This window comes from Tinamus guttatus, unplaced genomic scaffold (genome assembly GCF_059628265.1).
Source record: "Tinamus guttatus ecotype Peru unplaced genomic scaffold, ASM5962826v1 Tinamus_guttatus_pri_ptg000599l, whole genome shotgun sequence".
Classification (NCBI taxonomy): domain Eukaryota; kingdom Metazoa; phylum Chordata; class Aves; order Tinamiformes; family Tinamidae; genus Tinamus; species Tinamus guttatus.
This window is the reverse complement of record NW_028289133.1, coordinates 2,935,072-2,955,093: the sequence shown is the minus strand read 5'-3', so window position 1 is coordinate 2,955,093 and position 20,022 is coordinate 2,935,072. Positions and strand designations below refer to the sequence as shown.

Here is a 20,022-nt window from a genome sequence, read left to right as displayed (position 1 = left end):
CCCCTTAACCCAAATGTCCTTGAGCATGTCACGCCAGGATCCATGCTCACTAGCCCTTCATCCATCTCGCCCTTCTCCTCTTTGTAGGATAAACCATTGGGTTTAACTAAAGCAGGCAAGTTAAAATCTCATCTAAATCATGCTGAGCAGCTCTGCTGCCAGGTACACATGGGAAAACAGGACTGGAAGGTCCATTTGGGTCACAAATCTTGTTCTCCTGGACAACCTCACTGCACTGAGAGTCATAAACCCCCTTTTCAAACTCAGCCTAAAGGTACCCATAGGCGATTTATATTCCTTTAGTTTGGGGTGAGTGCTGTCCCAGAAAATAAATTGCTCTCCTCCCTGCTTAGATCTGCACTACCCTCATCAACTTCATATTCTTCTCTGTACTTTTTTCCAGTTTGATTTAATTGTTCTTGAGCATCAGTCATTAATGGAGCATTATATATGGAGCATTAATGGAGCAATATATACAGTATTGCATATCCCTGTTCAGCAGCACCATTACTTTCCTTACTCCTCTGTAATTATTGGACCCGATGCATACTAGAATTTCATTTACCCTTTTCATGGCTGCCACACGTTGCTGGCCCAATTAACCACAGTGATATGTCTGTGTAGATGTCTGCAGCTGAGTCAGTATCCCAAGACTGCAGAGACAGAAATAGCTACTTTTTAATTGTTATTTCCAGTGCATTTTAGATATATTTTAGGGTAAAGTATTTTATAATTTCATGGAGCCCATTGACCAGATGTGACTATAAAAGCTCCATGTAGTTGTCTCAGATGTAGACATCCACTGTGACTAATATGTAGACTTTTATTGTTCTCTCAAGCATTTTATGTTGATTAGCTACTTGATCATAACATAAATTCTTAAACAGGGCTAAGTGCATGACCTTATACCTTGTATTTCTTAATTTCATGCGTGTCTATTGATTCAATAAGAGTTAGGCGGTTCTTCCTAAAGCAAACTGGTGAAGCTTTCTACTTCTGTGTTCTCAGAAAATGTCATTAATACTTTTCTGAGTCAACAGTATTTCCATGGACAGAGGACAAAAACGAAAGAAAGAGAAAAAAAAAAAAAAAAAAGCCAAGGGCTAATGTTAAAAGATCATGTTTCATCTTTCAGGCCTGTCAGAGTTCTCCTCCCTTCTCCTCCCTAGCTCCATACATTGACCTTACTATTATCTCCCTCATCTGACAGGTGGGAACACCTGGAAGTTACACTCATAATGTGTGACTCTCACTCCTCATCCAATGAGGAACTTGTGTTCAAAGCAATAAAGACATCTCACTGTGGTTCTAGACATGTTAGTCCAAAGTTTAGTCTGGTCTGACAAGCCAATCAGTCTGTAAATGCACACCTGGTTATACCTGTAATTCCATGCTTAACCATTTCTGCAGAGGTATCAGTTCTGTGTTTGGGGCTAGTTGCATCTCCTGTTTGTGAGCCTTTGACTTCAGAAAATTGGTGGGTTTTAATCATGTATCAATCAATCTGCTTCAGAGCTGATCTGCCTCATCTGCTTTGGTCAGCATTCCCCTCCAATAAAATGACCTATTTTCTTTCAGAAACAGTGAATCTATTATTTTACCAGTAAACTCATATAGCATTTTATCCCATTAGCTCCACAGGGCCACATCTTTACTTAGTTTTTCTTTTGAGATGTTTTCCTATCATCTCCTACTCGTGAGGGTGGAGCACCAGACTCAAGGCAGGAGTTGTCTATACTTCCAGTACCTATACCAGGCTTCAGTCATTAGGTCCCATTCTCAACAACAAAAAAAGGTTTTGTAAGGTTCAATCAGCCCCTGCTTCATCCTAAACTGCCTTCTCAGGCAACTTCTCAAGGGCGCATTAGTGTAGCCTCCTTCAGACTTTGGCTGGAGTGGGCAAAGACCCATCCAGACAGTCCATTGTAATGCAAAGGAGTCAAATGTATGGGCACCTAAACTACACATCAATCAGCCAGAAAGTGCTTAATCATGAAATTTGCTTAATTAGTGTTCTGAAACAAAAAGATTTAGATGAACCTGGTAGAGAAGGTACTATATTGACCCCCAAAACTAATTGTTTCAACTGATTTTGCAACTCATTTGACTGTTCTCTCCACTATAGCATCAACAATTGATAATGGTTGGAGAAGACCTCTGGTGGATGCTGGCCCAACTCCTGCTCACAGCATGACCAGCTTAGATACCAGGAAACAGATCCCTCAAACCTTTTCTTCCCCAACAGCTGGCTGGGGAATCTGCAACCCAGGTAATTTCCAAATGCTTCTGCAGACTGGGCAGCCAGTTTGGAGCATGAGCAGAGACCGTGAGTGACCTTGTGCAACACCTTCATTTGGAGGTGTTGCAGAAGAGAGCAGACAACGGGCTTTTTTCAGAGGGCAAAATAAAAGGACATCTTCAAAGCTGAATTCCTCTGTGGATGGAGCACATCATGCACCCACAGAGAGGTTTGAAGGTTATTCTGTGTGCGACTGAGCTGCCAGGTTTATTCATGTACGTCATTAGTGCCCTAAAGGTCCCTAGACCATTACATGCAATCATGTCCTGAGAAATGGGTGGTATCACACCGTGGTCTGCAGCACCACCTGACCCCGCAGAGGAGGAGATACCAGGCAGTGCCTATTGCCCGGATTCATCTACATCTTTTTAATAATCCGGACTCAGTAATTTTCCCTGTTGACCTCAACAACACAAATGTACATAGGAAATATGTTAACTCCCTTAAAAACCTCAAAGTAAACATAATTATCAGCTAGTGATTTCAGACAGTATTTCTTATAAAAGACGGAGAAACTACATTGCCATTCCCCTCCTTTACCTTTACCCTGTGTCTTCAGTGACACAAAAAATGCTATATGATGGTAGCAGCACAATGTTATTGTACAAAAGCCAGTTGCACAGCCAATAATTTTGTAGCTATGCTACTAGTTCTTTGAAGATGACTCAAGCGTCTGTTGGCCAGTAATAAACATAGTTTCATGTGGCACTGCAGAGATCTAAGACACTTTCAGGAAATATGAAATCCAACAAAAAAATTAAGAATTACTAAGCTTCCTTTCAACTGCTTGACTGCTCTGTAACAAGGAATTTCCCAGGGCAGTTATTAATTTCCCATGCCTTTCTTTCCCCTTTCCTTGAATTTGTCTTAGTGAGGCTTGATAAGACCAGCAAACCAAATCACTAAAGGCATCTCTGGATCATGCATGGCATTTGTAACCAAGTTGCCTCTTCCCATGGGAGTCTGCCGATAATACGGAAAAAAATCAACTTAGAGTATTCACAAAGTGGATCTGAAGTGGGTTGCTTAGTTCTCCAGTGGGAAAAATGACCACGGATGCTACCATGAACACTGCCATATTTGACTGGGGAAAATATTTGACGGTATTTAATCTAGATGAATGTGCAGATCTGCTACACAAGGAAAAATGCTACAGGGTTCCCTCCATGCCTTCAGACACTAGGACAGAATTTTCAGTCCAAATGAGATATACTCTCAATATTTTTCTTCTTACAAAAAATATCAGTACTGACTCATGGAATTCAGGTGAGAAACAAGGAGCTCTGGAAACTAAAAGAAGAACTTTGCTGCGAAAGGAAGCTACGCACAACAGGCAATATAAAGAGCTTTTCAGCCTTCTCCTTTTGGATAGTTGACTGTTCTTTTGGGTCATCTAATTTTTTGGGTCTGATGCTGCTTAGCAAATGGAGAGCTTGTGAAGTCAATCCACTCTCATGAAAGCAAACAAGAATTTTCTTGCTGATGTCTGAGGGAGAAGAGAACTTTCTACCTGCTAACCAAGACCGTGAAATCTGCGTGTAATATGGTTGACATCATTGTTTTCATGATTCAGGATTTTTTGTTCTACTTCCATTTGCCTAGCACTGTCACATTTATGAACCGTTTTCCTTTTCTTTTTTCCCTGTGCTTCTGAGTGAACCACATACAATTACTACTCCTATTTACCAGTGATTGCCACATGCTTATCAAACTGTTGGATGAAAATGATAAAGCTACTATTTTTGCTTTCAACTGACCGATGAATTCAGAATCATCATTCAGAAGAGATTTTCAACATCTCTTTGCATCTGGAATGTTCTTTGCTGAGCACTGGAATCTAGATAGAAAAGATTTTGTATTTACCAATCCTTATGCCTACTGACGATTGTTAATATCTAAAGGAAACAGATGTTGCAATTTCACTTCTATCAATAATCCATTAATATGCCAAAATTACCAATTGCTCAGGTATTTCCAGAGTACGATTTTCAGGTTCATTACCATATACCAAATCTATTGTTTAAGAGCAGCAGAGATTAAAATTCTGAATGTTAGGCTAAACTCCCTGAAAGTAATAAAGAACCCTAATTATTCTGATTACATAGAGTTAAAAAAAAATCTACAGAAAGTTGAAGTCAGAAAAAAAAGTAAAGTTTTTTTTTGCCACTTTCTGAGTAATCATAGTTTAATTTTTTCATTTAGGTAGCCAATAACTATAATATATGGGTTGCTTTTCCAATCAATATTTTCAGTGCAAATCTAATTGTAAAGTTTAAATGAATGTAAATGAAAATCCTTTGCTCTGCATTTCTATAAGTTTTTTCATGAACTTTTCAACCCCATGAGCTCAGATCCAGAACACTGGATGCTTAAAAGAACAACAACCATTAAAAGCAAATGGTAGCAAACTCCAACACGTTTGTAGCAAGACCTACTATTAAACAACTTACTACATAAACAGCAAGTCCATTAGAGCCACAATGTCAGAGATGCTCTGTAAGCTGAATGGGCAAAACATTTCCACAACGAGTGCAAGCCAGCAAAGCATTCCATAAGATGTCAACAGGGAAATACAATTCAGCCTTAATAGGTTCAGAGCTTATATAACTCACGCTTATGGGATATTCTACTAGAAAGGCAAGCAAGCAAGTGGCAGTAAGCATAACCTGCAGCTTCCTAGAACATGCAGGAGGAATACGTTCAAACACCTGCAACATCTGAATGGACAAAAATAAAAAGAAAATAAAAATATCCCCCGATATCCCCTGATATGGTGGGAAAAAAAAAGTAGAATCACTTAACACCTGAAAATGGCTTAAGAAATAAAATCACTAGAACCAATTCATGTGCCTTTTTTTCTATTAAAACATTACCTGTCCTTCTGCAAAAATGTTAAGCCTAATTAGTAGCACAACTTAGTAGCTATCAATTTTGTGCTTGGGATGTAAACAAATTTCTTTAGTGAAAACGTGGTTCACCAAGCTATACATGAAGAACAATGAGAGATTTGCAGTTTCTCATTTAGAAAGAGGGTACTTTTGCTTAAGTGCACCAGAAAAGGAAGAAGAAACATCTTGACAACTCACCACTAGGTTTCCAATCACCATGACCAACAAGAAGACGAGAAGGCACAGTGGTTGCCCAGCTACTTCCATGCAGTCCCACATGGTCTCGATCCACTCCCCACAGAGAATTCGGAATATAATGAGGAATGAATGGAAGAAATCGTTCATGTGCCAACGTGGTAAATTGCCAGTTGTGCTTATCTTCTTGACGTTGTCCATGTAGCTTTTCCCAAAAAGCTGCATTCCCACCACCGCAAAAATAAAAACGATGATTGCCAGCACGAGAGTAAGGTTACCTAGGGCACCCACTGAGTTACCAATGATTTTAATAAGCGTATTCAAGGTCGGCCAGGACTTTGCCAATTTGAAGACTCGCAGCTGTGAACAAGACAGAAACAACAGTGTCAGTTCACGAGCAAAACAGAAGTGTCAGCTGATGAATCATTAAAATGGTTAAACAAAACACGTGAACTGCACAAGGTGACTTCAGCAGGACTTCCTGTTAACACCACTACATCTATTAATAAAATATCAGTTATTCTTCTTGTATCAGTTGCTTAAGTTTCGGAGAGCAATGCTCTGCCTTTGTAGACAGACACGCTTTGGAGGCTATTTCTGGGTATCAAGGTGTGCAGAGGATGGAAGAGGCGGTTATAGCATTTCTTTTTCTGTGCTCCTTATCCTCCTCAAATTAAACAACCTGACAGGCACCTGGGAGAAGGGGATTAGGGCTTGATCCTGCAAAGAGAGAAGCAATTCCTCTGTGTTTTAGAGCAAACCGCAGCCAGATGCTATTTGCTGTTGGCTCCCAGGGTGAAAATCACCTCCGTGTCGAGGATCATGCAGTCTATGCACAACCCACGTCCCACTTAAGACCTATTTTGGGGATGGAAATGGTTCAGAGCCCTTGTACTATATTTTCAACCAAAGGTTTAATTTCAATCATATTGAACAGGGATTGCTCAAAAACTTACAGGAGACTCTCAGGCTCTAGCAGCACTGGGGAAAAAATAGACATTTTCACACAGCACCAAAAATTTTTGAAAGGAAAAAGAAAAAAAAAAAAAGACTTTCACTAATTGTAACCATAAAGACTTATTTTCCTGGTCTTTTTCTGGCATATTATGGCCAGGACAATTAGCATGGACATCCTGGTACATGAAATGCAACACAAATGTCAGGCTGGCAAGGAAACTACTTTTCTGTTCCAATATGCCGACAGTCTCTCATTAATAGAATACCACTATCCCATGCATAACAAAGGAGCTGACAGCTAAGGAGTTCCTGGGAAAGACAGATGCTCTGTTGATTGGTTCTAGGGGAAAAAAAAAGTCACTCTGTGAATAATTCAAAGACATTTTCTTTTCACAACATTTAAAAGCACTGTGGCATGTTTATAACATAGTACAGGAATAACAAGTTCTAAAACAACGTGTTACTAGATCTTGCATTTCTTACACCATCAATTATGTGCTGCCTTTATGCTAACAGGTACACAGGCACAAAAATGGCAGATTTTCCTTACAAACACCTGAAGGGTGCTACAAGTACCTGGCACAGCTAGAAGTAATCAAATTATGTTCTCATTACCCTGATATAAATTCGGAACAACTCCTTTTGTCCCATGGTCTGTAATTAGCATCCCATATTCTTCACTAGTTTGCAGCAATTAAATTCTTTATCAGTAGATGCATTTTTAAGAAAATGCATTGCATTCATGTCAGCAGGCATATGTAACAGAATAAGACATATAAGAGCAGAATAAGAATATTACCAATCGAAAAGAGCGCAAAACAGACAGGTTTCCCATGCTGGATAAGCCCAGTTCCATCAGACTTAGTATGACAATTATGCTGTCAAAAATATTCCAGCCCTGCTGAAAATAGTAGTAGGGGTCAAGGGCAATTATTTTGAAGATCATTTCTGCTGTAAAAATCCCAGTGAAGACCTGCAGGAAGAAAATAGGAAGTGAAGGTAACTTTTTGAACACATTTTTTAGCTGACTTTCTGCAGACACACAGGAGAGCGTAGGAGAGAGACAAAAACATTTTACAAGCAAATGCCTCATTTTCAGGTCTGATTCTTTGCCAGCATTACAATTCTGAGCTCGCCTAGTCTTTTCACAATGATACTTGATATTGCTGTAAACATACGATGACATCTGGGTTCAAGCTCTTTATTAGAACATACATTTCCATCTCCTTCCATCATCTGAAGTCTCGGTGATAAAAAAGAAAGTGTAAAGGTGCCTTTTATAAAGGTTAAATCTGTTCATTTCAGTGGAGAAGTCTGAATGAATGAAGCTGGAGCATTAAAGGGGTATTTTGTTTGTAGCGTACCTGTTGCATTATCCCTTTTTATTTTGTTATTTTATCAATACCAGGGCAATACAAGCCTCCAATCATTTTTAGGTTATTGTCAGTATAGAAGGTGATTACAGACTCTAATTTCGGTCCAAGCCTTTTTTTTTTTTTTTTTTCTCTTATGAATAGTCACTGCAATTTTCTCTTCACAGAATCTTGAGAACACACTGCTTATTTATGTGACCCGGTTCAAATGTCATATGGTGAAACTTTTAATTGGAACATTTTTCTTTAAAACAACATATAAATATTACCTGTGAGACAGAGGAAGAGGAGAAAGGAAGGCTGTTGACAGCAAACTCAGTTTAAACTCATCCCTGCAAAGCATCTAAGAGAATCAGATCTTGCACTTCCATATGCCTGCCCTAAACAGCAATTTAAACCCACAACACAGGGTTTAAACTTAAATGACAAAATGTGGGCATCAAGTTCTTTTATGCCATTTTATTTCCATTCTGAGTCCCAGTACAAGGTGCATGCGGTACTGTATTTTGAAAAAGTATATACTGAAATTTTATATCTAAACAAACACATGATTTTCCATGAAACAGCCAATATCAATGTTCCATGTAGATTGGAAAGGGTCAGATCCAGAGCTAATATCTCAGTAACACACATTGAAGGAGAAATGGTTTCCTTTTCATAAACTGAATATTTGTTTCCGTATCCCAGCAAGCGTAATCGGCTCTCAGCAACAAAGATGTGGAGCCCATTAAGATGTGGAAAGTTAAGATACTAAAGGATAAAAATAAATGGTCGTGTCCTGCATCTGATGAAGGTTTGACTTCGCCCTCTAATGCTGCAGGAGTGGATGGATAAATTCTCCCAGACAACCAATTTATAGAATTCCTTATGCAAAAAACTCTTTCTCATTAGGAAAATAACAACCTGATTGCAACAGTTTGGGCTGTCATCCTGTCAACGTCCTGTCCCAAGAGCCCAGAAAAATGACCTGTTTCAGATTCCTAACAAACCGAAAATTTCTGAGTCACTCTGGTTAGAGGCCCCAGCGAGTCCCACCAGAACTCTGCAATTCCCCCTAGGACAGGGAGCAACATGAAACTGGATGTCTGCGAAATTGTATCCAGGGGACTGCCTTAAAAACTGATGATACCACGCTGTGTGCATTATGCAACTATCTCACTGAGAAATGACTCAGGAGGATAACTTTCTTTACCTAAATCATTTTAATCAATAGCTTTCCGAGAAGGAAATGTCATAGCAAGATAGCAAAATAGCTGAACCTTCCTAAAGGCATGGAGAGTTTTGTACGTGTACAAGGTATGAATTTCAAAGCAACCCTGTGAACTCATTCACACCTGGTGCACATCTTGCTGTGCTGGTACAAGAGGTTGGATACTGAATATGATCAAGACTTTTTTTTTAAAAAAAAAGTAAGTTATCACATGGCTGGTGCTGATGGCTAAATACGCCACCACCGATAGGAGGATTTCATCTTAAGAATTCCCTTTTAACTACTGTTGCAAGCTATTTAAGCTCTAATATCACTAAAGACATCTCAGTTTCTGAAGGAAGACAAAAATCAGGCAAATCTGTCTCCATCTGCCTAGTTTTTGGTCAATGGAATTTCATAGACAGAGGAAACATGCAAAGATATATAGGCTCATGAGGCCTGATGATGACATTCAAAAATGTTGATTTCTGTAAGTGATGAACTAACGGAGTTTGAAGGTAGCAGGTGCTGCATAATTGCATGAAGTAGATGATAAAATCAGAGCAGCAGATCTCCGGTGACTGACAGCTAGATGAAGAACTGCTCTCGCTCCCAGAGAAAAGCAGTCCATATTTCACTTTCATTCTTTTTCTTCAAAAACAATTACTTTGAGGGAAAAAAATGCCAAAGATCTGTCCTTTTAATATTTCCCCCCGTTTAATGCTCCTATAATCACTTAAAGAGGGTTAGCTGTAAGGGAAAGGCTAGAGGCAATCAGCATGGGGGCAGAGGAAGGCTTCAGTAGCCTGTGGCTTAGGGAAGGCGGCCACCTGGCAGGCTGCCTGCGACTGGGACTCCCTTCCCTCCCACAGTGAACGGCAAAATTGTCCATTTTCATTACAAATGACTTTGCAAAATCCTCCAGAAAATGGAATTACCTGCCTCTGACCCGCTCTGCTTGCAATCCAGTTATGGGGGAGATCAGACAACCTACCGAGGCAGAGCCAGGGTGGTCTGTCCTATCTACCTATTCCCAAGAAAGAGGAGCCTGGGGCTACCAGCCCACTACAGAAAAAAAAAAAGCCCATTAGTTTATTTTGCTTGAGCACAAGCAGGCAAAGAGCTCCAGGCAGTGCTGAGAAATCCTCCTTACGATACACTACGCTGCTTTGCAATTTCTACCCTCTCTCTGCTCATGGTTTCTGTTTTCTTCAGCTGTGTCGGCGCAGAGGTCAGCCCAGCTTGGCCTGGGCACCAGGTCTACAGTTTCCTTGCCTGTGGCCTGGCAAAAGGGAGGAGCTATCTGCCAAGAAAAGGGCAAGGAGCGGACACATTTATTCTTCAGATGAGCCCGAGTGGGGTCTCAAACAGGATTTTTAAGTCATCTGAGGAGGTCACACATTGTTGAGCAGACAATGCAAGGCTTGGTTGCAAAGGGGAGCTGGCAGTCCTGCCAGGTTGCTTTCTGAGCTGCTCTTATCTATTGCTTTCTACAGAGCTCAAGAGCATGTGTTGGGAGCAAAGGAGAGACAAACAGAAGAATTTTGCCCAGCAGAATAACAGAGATTTGCTGAGACACAGCAGCTTAAAAACTGGAGAAAGGTTCAAAAGCCTGAAGTTCTCTTCAGGAACCGCATCCCGATAGAGCAAACCTATACAGCGAGGATCAGTGAAGCACCAGAGCTTTGTACCTGATGCACAGCGTGTGCTAGGACTGCTATGAGAGGCCTGGTTATTGCTTCTGCCCACCTAAAGCTGTCAGAGCAGCGTTCACCTGATTAAATGCAGACACCCACATCTGTAGAGTCTCTGCCGGCTCCTGTTACAGTCAGTGGACAGATGGTCACTACAGTCAGCGACCTCCAGGGCACAGTCCACCTTCTCCAAAAGTAAATGTCTTCAAAACATGAGGTTAATTGTGCCCTAAAATTGTCCATTACTCTCCATTGACTTTAAAGGGAGACATAGGGAACTCGCTCAGACTGACTCCTACGCTATAGATATCCAGAGTTAGGCAAGGTGAATCCCACCTTGAGGGAATGCAGCCGTCATTTGGGGAGGAATAAAGGGCTGTTCACATCTCGTTTGTGAGTTTCTCAAATTCAGACTCAACAGAGACCATTTTCCTAGGCTTTTTCAGAGTTTGATCCTGGAGGATATCTCAGCTTTTACCACCAGACTTCAGAGGAAACTCAATCACACCATAGCCAGACTGCCTTCACCTTTTCTAATACAAACTCCCCCCAAATCAAGTGGATTTTAAACAACTACAAGCAAACCACTACAAGAGGGTAAAAAATGTGGCTTTAATGGCTACTAATAGCACTAGAATATTTTGGTTTAATAAAAGTGGTTTCATATCGTTCATTCATTTCTCTTCACACTCAGATAGGATTGACAATGTTCCACTGCCTAACCTAGGCAAAGTTTTGCTGACGGCATATCAAAAAGGGCTTTTCCCAAGGTCTCATCCATGACTTTAAAAATCAGAAATTAAACTATCAGATAGCATTTCAAATGAATTTACTTACCAAATTGCCTATATAAAGCATGTGGTCAAACTCCTTCGTCATCTTATAATGCTCCAAGGCCATGAAGAGTGTGTTCAGCACAATGCAGAGGGTGATGGTGAGGTCGGTAAATGGATCCATTACCACGAACTTGACAAATTTCTTGATTAAAAGCCAAAGCGGGCAGCAATCCCAAATGAGAAATTTAACTGCAAAATGGTTCCAGCATGGAGGGCATTTCTGGTGTGATTCCTCAAGCTCTAAGTCGCAAACAGTAAAGGAACAGTCAATTCACACTGAATTATATGACAAGGGAATACTTAAAGTGATTCATAGCATAGAGAAAATCCCCTGAATTACCCTAAACTTTTTTTGGGACACAAATATTTCCACCCTAGTGTGCTGGCAAATTATGCATTTTGGGAGCTCTGATGCTTGTGGGTTTTTTTTTTTTTTTTTTTTTTTTTTTGCCAATTGCCTTGCACTTATCAGATACTGGCCTATTCTGAAAGCTAGAACCTTTTAAAAGTTTCAGAAGCAAAAAGAGAAAAGCACACTAAATATGTAAAGTCTAATATTATATGCAGGCTCAGATTTGAACTCTATTTTCCACTTTGTTAAATGGGAACTATCCTCATTCAACTGAGATTTGAAATATATTTGTTCACCTTCCAGATTCCATTTTAGATGCAACTTAAGTAAAACCTTCTAAAACAGTTAAGAGATGAAAGAGCTTAAATCCAATATTTCGAGCTGATTTAAGCTCTTAGGAGTCAGAGTATCACTGGATATCAATAGGGCTTGTGTTCTTAATATCCTGATCAAAAAAGAGCATTAAGTGCCCAATTTCTTTTGAAAGGCTCAGGTATAAAATCAGGGGAGTGTAAATGGCACTAAAGCTCCAATGTGCTTCCAAAGGTGCTTTTAAAATATTACCTAAAATATAACTTTTATACATTGTTCATTTTATTTGAATATGAAAGAACTGAAATGGCCTCTAAGTACAATTTGCATCAAATGGGGAGGAAAGGTAAAAAAGGCAGCTAATGGCTGAATGATAATGATTAACGGAATTGCTTAATGCTTTTCTTTTCTGATTCCTTTATGGGCAAGGAATGCTGTGTAAAGGTTTTAGTCTATATAATTAGAACCTGAGCTGATAACAGGAAAACTTCAGCCAAGCCTGTTATTACAATCACTTTATAAACAGCCTCCTCTCCTAAGCCAGGGTGCAGCTCTTTGCATTTCCCTTTGCTGAACAGCACAACCACAATGTTGGGAGCCTTCTTGCAAACTTTCACAATATTGGCTGCTGTCCTGCACGTACTGGTTTTGCACAAACACCTACAGTGCTCTGAGATCCGTGGGAAGTTGAACTGCTTCCAAGAAACAACCATCTATTTCCAGGCTCCAAACACAGAGTTTCTTGTTAAGTATTTAAAATGCAATGAGAACCATCTATAAGCAAAGTCATTGCAAAGCAAAGTCCTAATCCTGCATTTTTTTTTCAAAAACCCAACTCAAACTAATAAAGCGTTAGGGGCAAAAACTTCTCAAAGGACCTAATCTTCCAGGCAGATCCATAAGATCTTGTCTATCTGTGTCCGTACTCCTGAGGAAGAAGAAGGGCTAGTTCTGGTCACTTTATGTGAGAAATCTCCCTGACAAATCTCTCAGTTTTGCTTTGCTTTTTGCTATTTGGTCAGTAAAAGAGAATCCAGAATTTTCATTGCTCCATGCTGCCTGCTTGACATTTTTCTCCGTTTATCCTATCCTGTCTCGATTTACAGTGTAGGAGACATGAGGGGCTATAAGAGATTCTTTTATACAGCACATAAAGGGTACAAAAGTGGTATCTTCATATCATATAGTGCTTCATATCATATAGTGCTTCATAGGTATCTTCATATCTAAGTGCTGCCATAATGTCAATAAATGGGTAAAAAGGGGAAATGCAGAATTCCTGCTGAGACATAAATTCAGACCTGGGCAGTGGACAAATCTGCTGAGAAGCCTTTGCATGGACAGGTGGGTTCTTTAATGATCATTACATATCACAAAGGGATCAGAACAACAGCCTCTCAAACTAGCTGACTTGTAAGGAGGGGTTTGCCTAAACCTGGTAGCAGGTACCTGCCTGGGCCAGGCTTTGTAAAAGCTCCAGAGAGATGATTTGTGTGCACAGCAGCCCCAACCTTCTGCTTCCCTGTTATGCTGCAGCTTTTTAGACCTCTGCAAATCAAGTGCCAAGAGGACTCAAAATATCCCAAGATCCAACTTCGACTATGTGGCCAGCATTTTGTGAGGGTTTAGGTAAGTGACTGGGTAGCAGAATGATTATATTGCTTTTGGTTATCCTGCCTCTGTTATAGGAAATGTAATTAATTTTCTGCAGTGCATCCTTGCAAAACAATAAAGGTCTAATACTTGTCATTTGTGTCACTTTGTTCTTGCCGAACGTCACGCACTTGGCTTCGGGAGGGGAAATGAAGGACCCGTGTCTTACCTTCCAGGGCGCTGGTGATGATGCTGACAGCGCTCACCGCCCGCTGCCTCTGGAATGGCTCGTCGGAGTGGTCCACGGACGGGCGGTGGGGCATCAGGAGCTGCCTCTTGCTCGCCTCGTCGGAGGGAGAGGTCTGTTTGGAACGAACACATTGGGTCAGCAGCATGAAAAAGGGTAGGGGAACCAAGCAAAAGACGTGGGGTACTGTTTTCAGAATTGCCTCAGCACCCTTTTTCTTGCCTGAGAAGTCACCGATTTCCCAACCAGGCGCAGGGCGCTGCTCCCAAAAACTTGCACTCTGAGTAATTCTGAAAACTTTGTGCCCGGTAGGAATATCAGGACTCTTCTGATACTGCAGAAACAGCAACGCTGCTCTACCATGCGCACTGCTCAAGAAAGATGCCCTGCTTAATTGCATTAATTATACCATTATTTCTGAGATGTGCTAACTGTTTAATTATACTACCAGATGAGAAAAAAGGGCTGTGGGTAAGAGCTCCATTACTAGCCTCCGATATCACACCAAGCAAACCATCTCCTCAACACATGGCTTCTCTTGGTCTGAAACACTGCCAGATCACAGGAACGCACTGTCATTTTGGTGATCTTTGGTCTCACAGCTCTGAAATTAGGGAAGAACCTCAGCTTTTTCTCTCTCACTCAAAAATAAAAATAAAAAAACCCTATCTCACATTTTTCAAGGAAAAGCTTAAAAAGAACTAATAAATTGAAGATCAGAAAAACAAAACTCCCAGCATAATTCCCAAATCGTATTTATATAACATTTCATTTTAAATCAGTTTATACTTTTCGAGGGCTTTAAAAAAAAAAAAATCAGCCAAAACCATGGAATAAATGCAGACACCATACTGTAGTTAATATTTAATATCTCACAAGGGCAAGAAATTAAGATTTCTATTATATTACAAGCCTCTACTTCATACAGACAAATTCCAGGAGACAAGAGTGGTTGAGAAGTGATGAGCTGGGAAAGATGAGTTCAACTTCACGCTCCACCACAGACCTCCTGGGGAAGACACCTGCTTCCTATAACTAACGTTTGAACAGCCCTGTCCTGTGTCTGCAGGACCATGCAGGATGCGTAGGCTGGGACACTGGAGACATGCACTGCAGATAGATGAGTCGTGTGATCTATCTCAGACCAATGTGCAAGAAGAAGTCTCTACAAGGGTGAAAATCCCAGGTTTATATGAGATTATATAGCTTTAGTTTCTCAACAGCCAGACCAGCACCTGGTGAAATCTTCTAGATCTTCACAGACCTTCAAGGGCTGAACTGATGCTAACTGGTCCAAGCAAGGCTCTGGACACCAACCTTTGTGGTCAGGGACCACTTGATCAACACATCTCTTCAAGAAAGGTGATCTAGGAGCAACTGCATTGCCAAACCCTCTGGAGCTCTATGACCTGCCTTTTTACCTCGCCGGGACTGGGAACATCCTTCTGTCGGGTGTTTGCATGGCAGCCAAGCAAAGTACTCCAGGCGAAAAAAAATATTGCGAGTCCAGAGAAGAGTGAAGAACTTTAAAACTATCACTTAAACAGTAGCTAAGCCAGGAAACAAGTAATGCTCCAAAACAACTTTTCTTTTTCTTTTTTTTTTTTTTTGAAAATGTTCTCTTTTGTTAAAACAATTGGATCAGTGTTCATTGAGTTTTTGACATAATCATAACAGAAGGAGACCTGTAATCAGAATCTATTCAAAGATAATTCTGCTTGTGCGCAGTGTAACAAGAATTCTCTCTATCCTTGGCTTCAGAGCTGGGGAAACTGGGAATGATATTTTAGATGCATGAGTTCACTTGATTTCCTTCACCTCAAAAAGGTCCGATAACAAACAAAGAAACAACAAATGTTTTATTAATGAAGAAAGCATTTACAAAATTGCATAATCGTCTGCACCAGTTTGGAGTAAATAGCAAATACATACAACTGAAAAAAAAACACCACAAAAGACAAAAAAGTACAAATTCCAAAGAAGAATAAAATAAAAAACAGAACCAAGAAAAATAAATCAATTTAAAAAAGAAAAAAAAAAAACCTCTTTCTCTATCTCCCTCTCTCTGCATAATGAAACATAAGAATATCACAAATTTCAAAATCCTCTGGATCACTCAAGTTTAACTCTTCTTAAACTGCACCATCTTGCCACCTCATCTGGTCCTAAGCCGGGCCATCCCAACAGCAATTCTTTATTCAACCTCATGCCCAGAAACCTCAGGTTTCTGATTGTGAAGAGAGATATTATATTCCTCTTAATGTGTAAAGAATATTCCTTGCAATGTGCTTTGAAAAAGCTACCAGCTGGGGGTTACTATTTGAAGGACACTTTTTGTTTATGGATGAAAAGAGAATTTACTCCAGAGGTACCAAGTTGTGTGGAAAACTTATTCTGAAATTCATTCTCCCTATCTTTGGACACAGCTAAACCAGGATATGTGAAAGTCTCAGGGAAACAGAACTGGCATCAAGAAAAATGAAAAAAAAGAGAGAGAGAATGGACCTTTTTCCCTAAGTACGGGGCAGTATTTCTAATTCATTAAGGGTTTTAAGTCACGCTGCTTTTCTTTCCAGCCTGTTATCCCCAACTGCCCTCTGAAAAATTGGGCACCAGGACCTCGGTATCCTGCCGTAGCCAAGGGCACTGTTTGCAGCGTGCCCTTCCCGTGCGCCAAGCTGCATTTCTGCACCGCGATCAGCACCGGGCTCCTTCCTTCCTCCCTCCGTCCCTGCGTCCGCCGCTCCGCGCGAGCGGCACGGGCTGATCCCCGCGTGCCAGAACGTGGTATCTGCACCCGCAATGCTCCGGCAGGACGACGTGGTCCCGTTCCCGTTCCCAATATAGCCCTAAAGCCACCACGTGCTTGGCTTCCACTTTACTACAAAGCATTTTTTCCAGGAAATGAAAGTTTCCACCCGGATGAAATCTTTAAAATTATAGAAGTTGCCCAAGGAAATTTATGTGCGTTTGTTCTCTGAAGAGAATAGATGTGTGAGGTGAGTTTTATTAATACTTTTTATTTTAGATAGCTGATAGTCACACAAGGAACTGGCATTTTTTGGCATTCTGAGATAGAGAACGATTCCAGGAATTGGACAAAGAAGGCAGTGTAAAGGCTATTATTGTCACACGGAGAATACATGCCGTCACAGTAGTTTGTGGTACTTATATTTCTATAGAAATTAGGCTGATGTAACAACAGTCATGGGAACTGTTACATGGGAAATCTCCTTAGAATCCAGATGAGAAACCCCGATGGAATTAAATAAAGGCATCTCCAACAGGAAAAGATTGTTTCTGTATTGCTACTTGATTGACTGAAAATGTTTTTCATTTAGATCAGCTAAACTCTATAGGGACAACTATACTGTTCAGTAATTTGCATGTAAATGAGGATACATAACACTGCAGAATTATTTTATTCTGGGTGCCCACGATTCTAAATTATGTCAAAACTGCTGTGTGAAGATGGGCTCATACATGGCAGCTTTTTAACAGAACACATTTGGGAACTGGGGCAGCTTTAATTTTCGCTGCACAGTAAAAATCTTTTCAAGCATAAAAAGAGGTGGACAGGCCACATTTTAAACAATGGACCCAGTAAAGCACAAGCGCAAATATTTAATGAGATTGAAGGTGGTCATAATAGCGCAAAGCCTTAAAAAGAAGGCATTTAATGTGGAGGCCACTTCATTATTTAGAGAGAGGCACTGCAAACGAGGAGCATGCAGGATTTGTATCAAATCTGAATGATTTACTGCAGGTAAAACCTGGCAAAGTTTGCAAACAAGCAGAAACTGGAGCTGCTGTGACAGTGCTCTGGGCAGCCAACTGTGGAGGGCCAGCCTGCCTTCACCCACTTACTGGTGGTGATTTTTGGCTGAGTTATTTTGTTGACATTTTTGTGAATGTGGAAAGTGCTAACACCTTGCCTTTTCACCAGGCTCGTGGCAAAGCAAGAAAGGAAAAAAAAAATTCCCCCCGAGGCAGTTTTAGGATCAACAAAAAAATTCAGAACAACGTGGTCAGCAACACAGTTTTTTGCTTAGTGAGAAGAAATTCAAGGTCTTCTAAAACCCTGGGAGCTTGGATAAATAGCCTTGCCTTACTCCCCAACAGTTTTCACTCCCATCGGGTTAGCAGTGTTTTTCTATTTTCCCATAAAAATAATAATAAAGTGTGTCCAAGAGTAAATTAAGGAGAGGTTGTGTGTGAAAGAGGTGTTCCAGCTAACTCCAGCAGACATCTGCATGAAGGATGATTTCAAGCAGAGAACTGCTCTTGCTCCCCATGAGACATGGTTGGACACCAGTGAAATACACCTGACCTCGAGGAACGTGGCTTTAGGGACAGCCCTGATGGCAAGCTGGGAAGCCCTCTGGGCACTCATCTCTGTACTGCTGTCTGTCCCACCTGGTCCTTCCTGCTGCAACACAAGTGCTTTCACCATTGTCCATCTTTGTTCTTTTTCCCACCCCAAAGATATTTAATCAGCGGCTCTGCTATGGGATATTCCTTGTGCAGCTGGCTTCCTAGCAAGACCCAAGTGTTGGTGACTGCTATGAAGCAACCATTGCACAGCTAAACAGATGACTGCCACAAAGTAGCGTGTCCTCAATCTCATGCCCATCTCTCTACTACTTTCAAAGATCCCTGAGATTTCTCTGCTGTTACTGGAGAGGCTCCATTTGCCTTTAGGAAGAAAGAGAGGATGGGGTCATGCATAACTTCACCCTCAGAAAATTCTAGACAACCGCAAGTGACATCTTATTCATCCTCATCTAACCCCATTGGTAAATTGAGCTCCAGAAAACAGCTCATTAATTTAATCCAACTCTGTTCAAACAGTTGTGCGAGGTGATATTCTAACCTTTTAAATAACTAAGAAACACCAAGACACAATAAAGCTATACAAATAAATATTACATGAATGCCCCGAAACCTTGGTCTGTAGCATGCCTGGAAGCTACTTATATAATGCATAGACAAAGGCTGCTACCCAAGAACTCTGCCTTCTCTCCTTCAACCTTGTAGTTGCCCTTATGTGACACAGAAGTATTTGCGGATGCAGTAAAGTGTTAGGAGACACCTGGCCCAGAAGTGTTCACTTTCCTCATTCTCAGCTTTTGTGTAAGGCCGTGGTCACTTGGCACCTAACACCTTTCGGGCCAGGCAGGACAACTTTGGGGTGGGCAGAAAGGTGCCTGGATGGATGCGCTTCTGTGCAGCCAGCACCATCTATGAATGGCAAGTTTGCCATCTATTAAACCTACACCAGATGACAAGACTATAGGGTCTAAGCACATCCGTTGAGACCAATTCTCTCCTGTTTTGCTAGTTGTATTTAGTAACTAAGGGCAAAAGACAAAAAGCATGAATACACTTGACCTCTCATGGAAGTAGACTCACAAACATCTGTGCCCAGCAGCCAGGTATGTCTTAAAATGAAGAGCATTTGAGACTGTATTTCTTAGCTTATGTGCTCTTCTCCATCCAAGCATTGGAAGATCAGTCACACAAGTCACCAGCAGATAATCTGCTACTGTGCTCTCTCTTCCAGGAGGGAGAAGGGCCCATGCTGATGCCTTCATGCTAGTACAGCTGCCACCCACGGCCATTCCTGGAGACAAGCAGCCTGTGGGTAGCAGCTCAAATAATACAAAGCCATAAAAGCTGTCCATTGTGGCCCTAGCTGCCTTGCCTGGAGTTAAAAGTCCAGTCTAAGTGTTGCTAAAATTAAATAGGCCAAGATTTGAAAAAGTTTCCAGTAACTTTTCAAACTTTCCCTGAGAAATCTTAAGAGAACCTATTTCAGAACATCTGCTGAAATGCAGGTCTGTTTATATGCTGCAGATTAGAAACTCAAAAATGGAGACGGTCTGGTTTAATTCTTTGCCTTTGAAATCAAAAGGGCTTTTCCAAGCCTCCCCAAAACCCAGAATCCAATGATCTCCCATTTCGGTAGCAACCAGACAGATCTGTGTTAAGCTCATCTGGTGATGCTGAGAATCACATAAGGACACAAACACCTCTTCAAAAGCTAATGCTCTAAAATGTGCTCTGTCAGCTCCATCAGCTCAGATA

The 20,022-nt window shown here is 40.9% G+C and overlaps 1 protein-coding gene across 3 annotated transcripts in view; it reads right to left on the bottom strand.

The window, feature by feature from the left end:
- LOC104578150 (sodium channel protein type 5 subunit alpha) overlaps positions 1-20,022 on the bottom strand; it is a 160,270-nt gene that overhangs the window by 78,383 nt on the left and 61,865 nt on the right. For all 3 annotated transcript variants that reach the window (XM_088534772.1, XM_088534773.1, XM_088534771.1), the window contains exons 12-15: positions 13,918-14,050; positions 11,433-11,671; positions 7,139-7,312; positions 5,386-5,742 (exon numbers count right to left, since the gene is read on the bottom strand). In XM_088534772.1, coding sequence (XP_088390898.1) covers positions 5,386-5,742; positions 7,139-7,312; positions 11,433-11,671; positions 13,918-14,050 — 903 coding nt within the window. The remainder of the gene's footprint in view (positions 1-5,385; positions 5,743-7,138; positions 7,313-11,432; positions 11,672-13,917; positions 14,051-20,022) is intronic.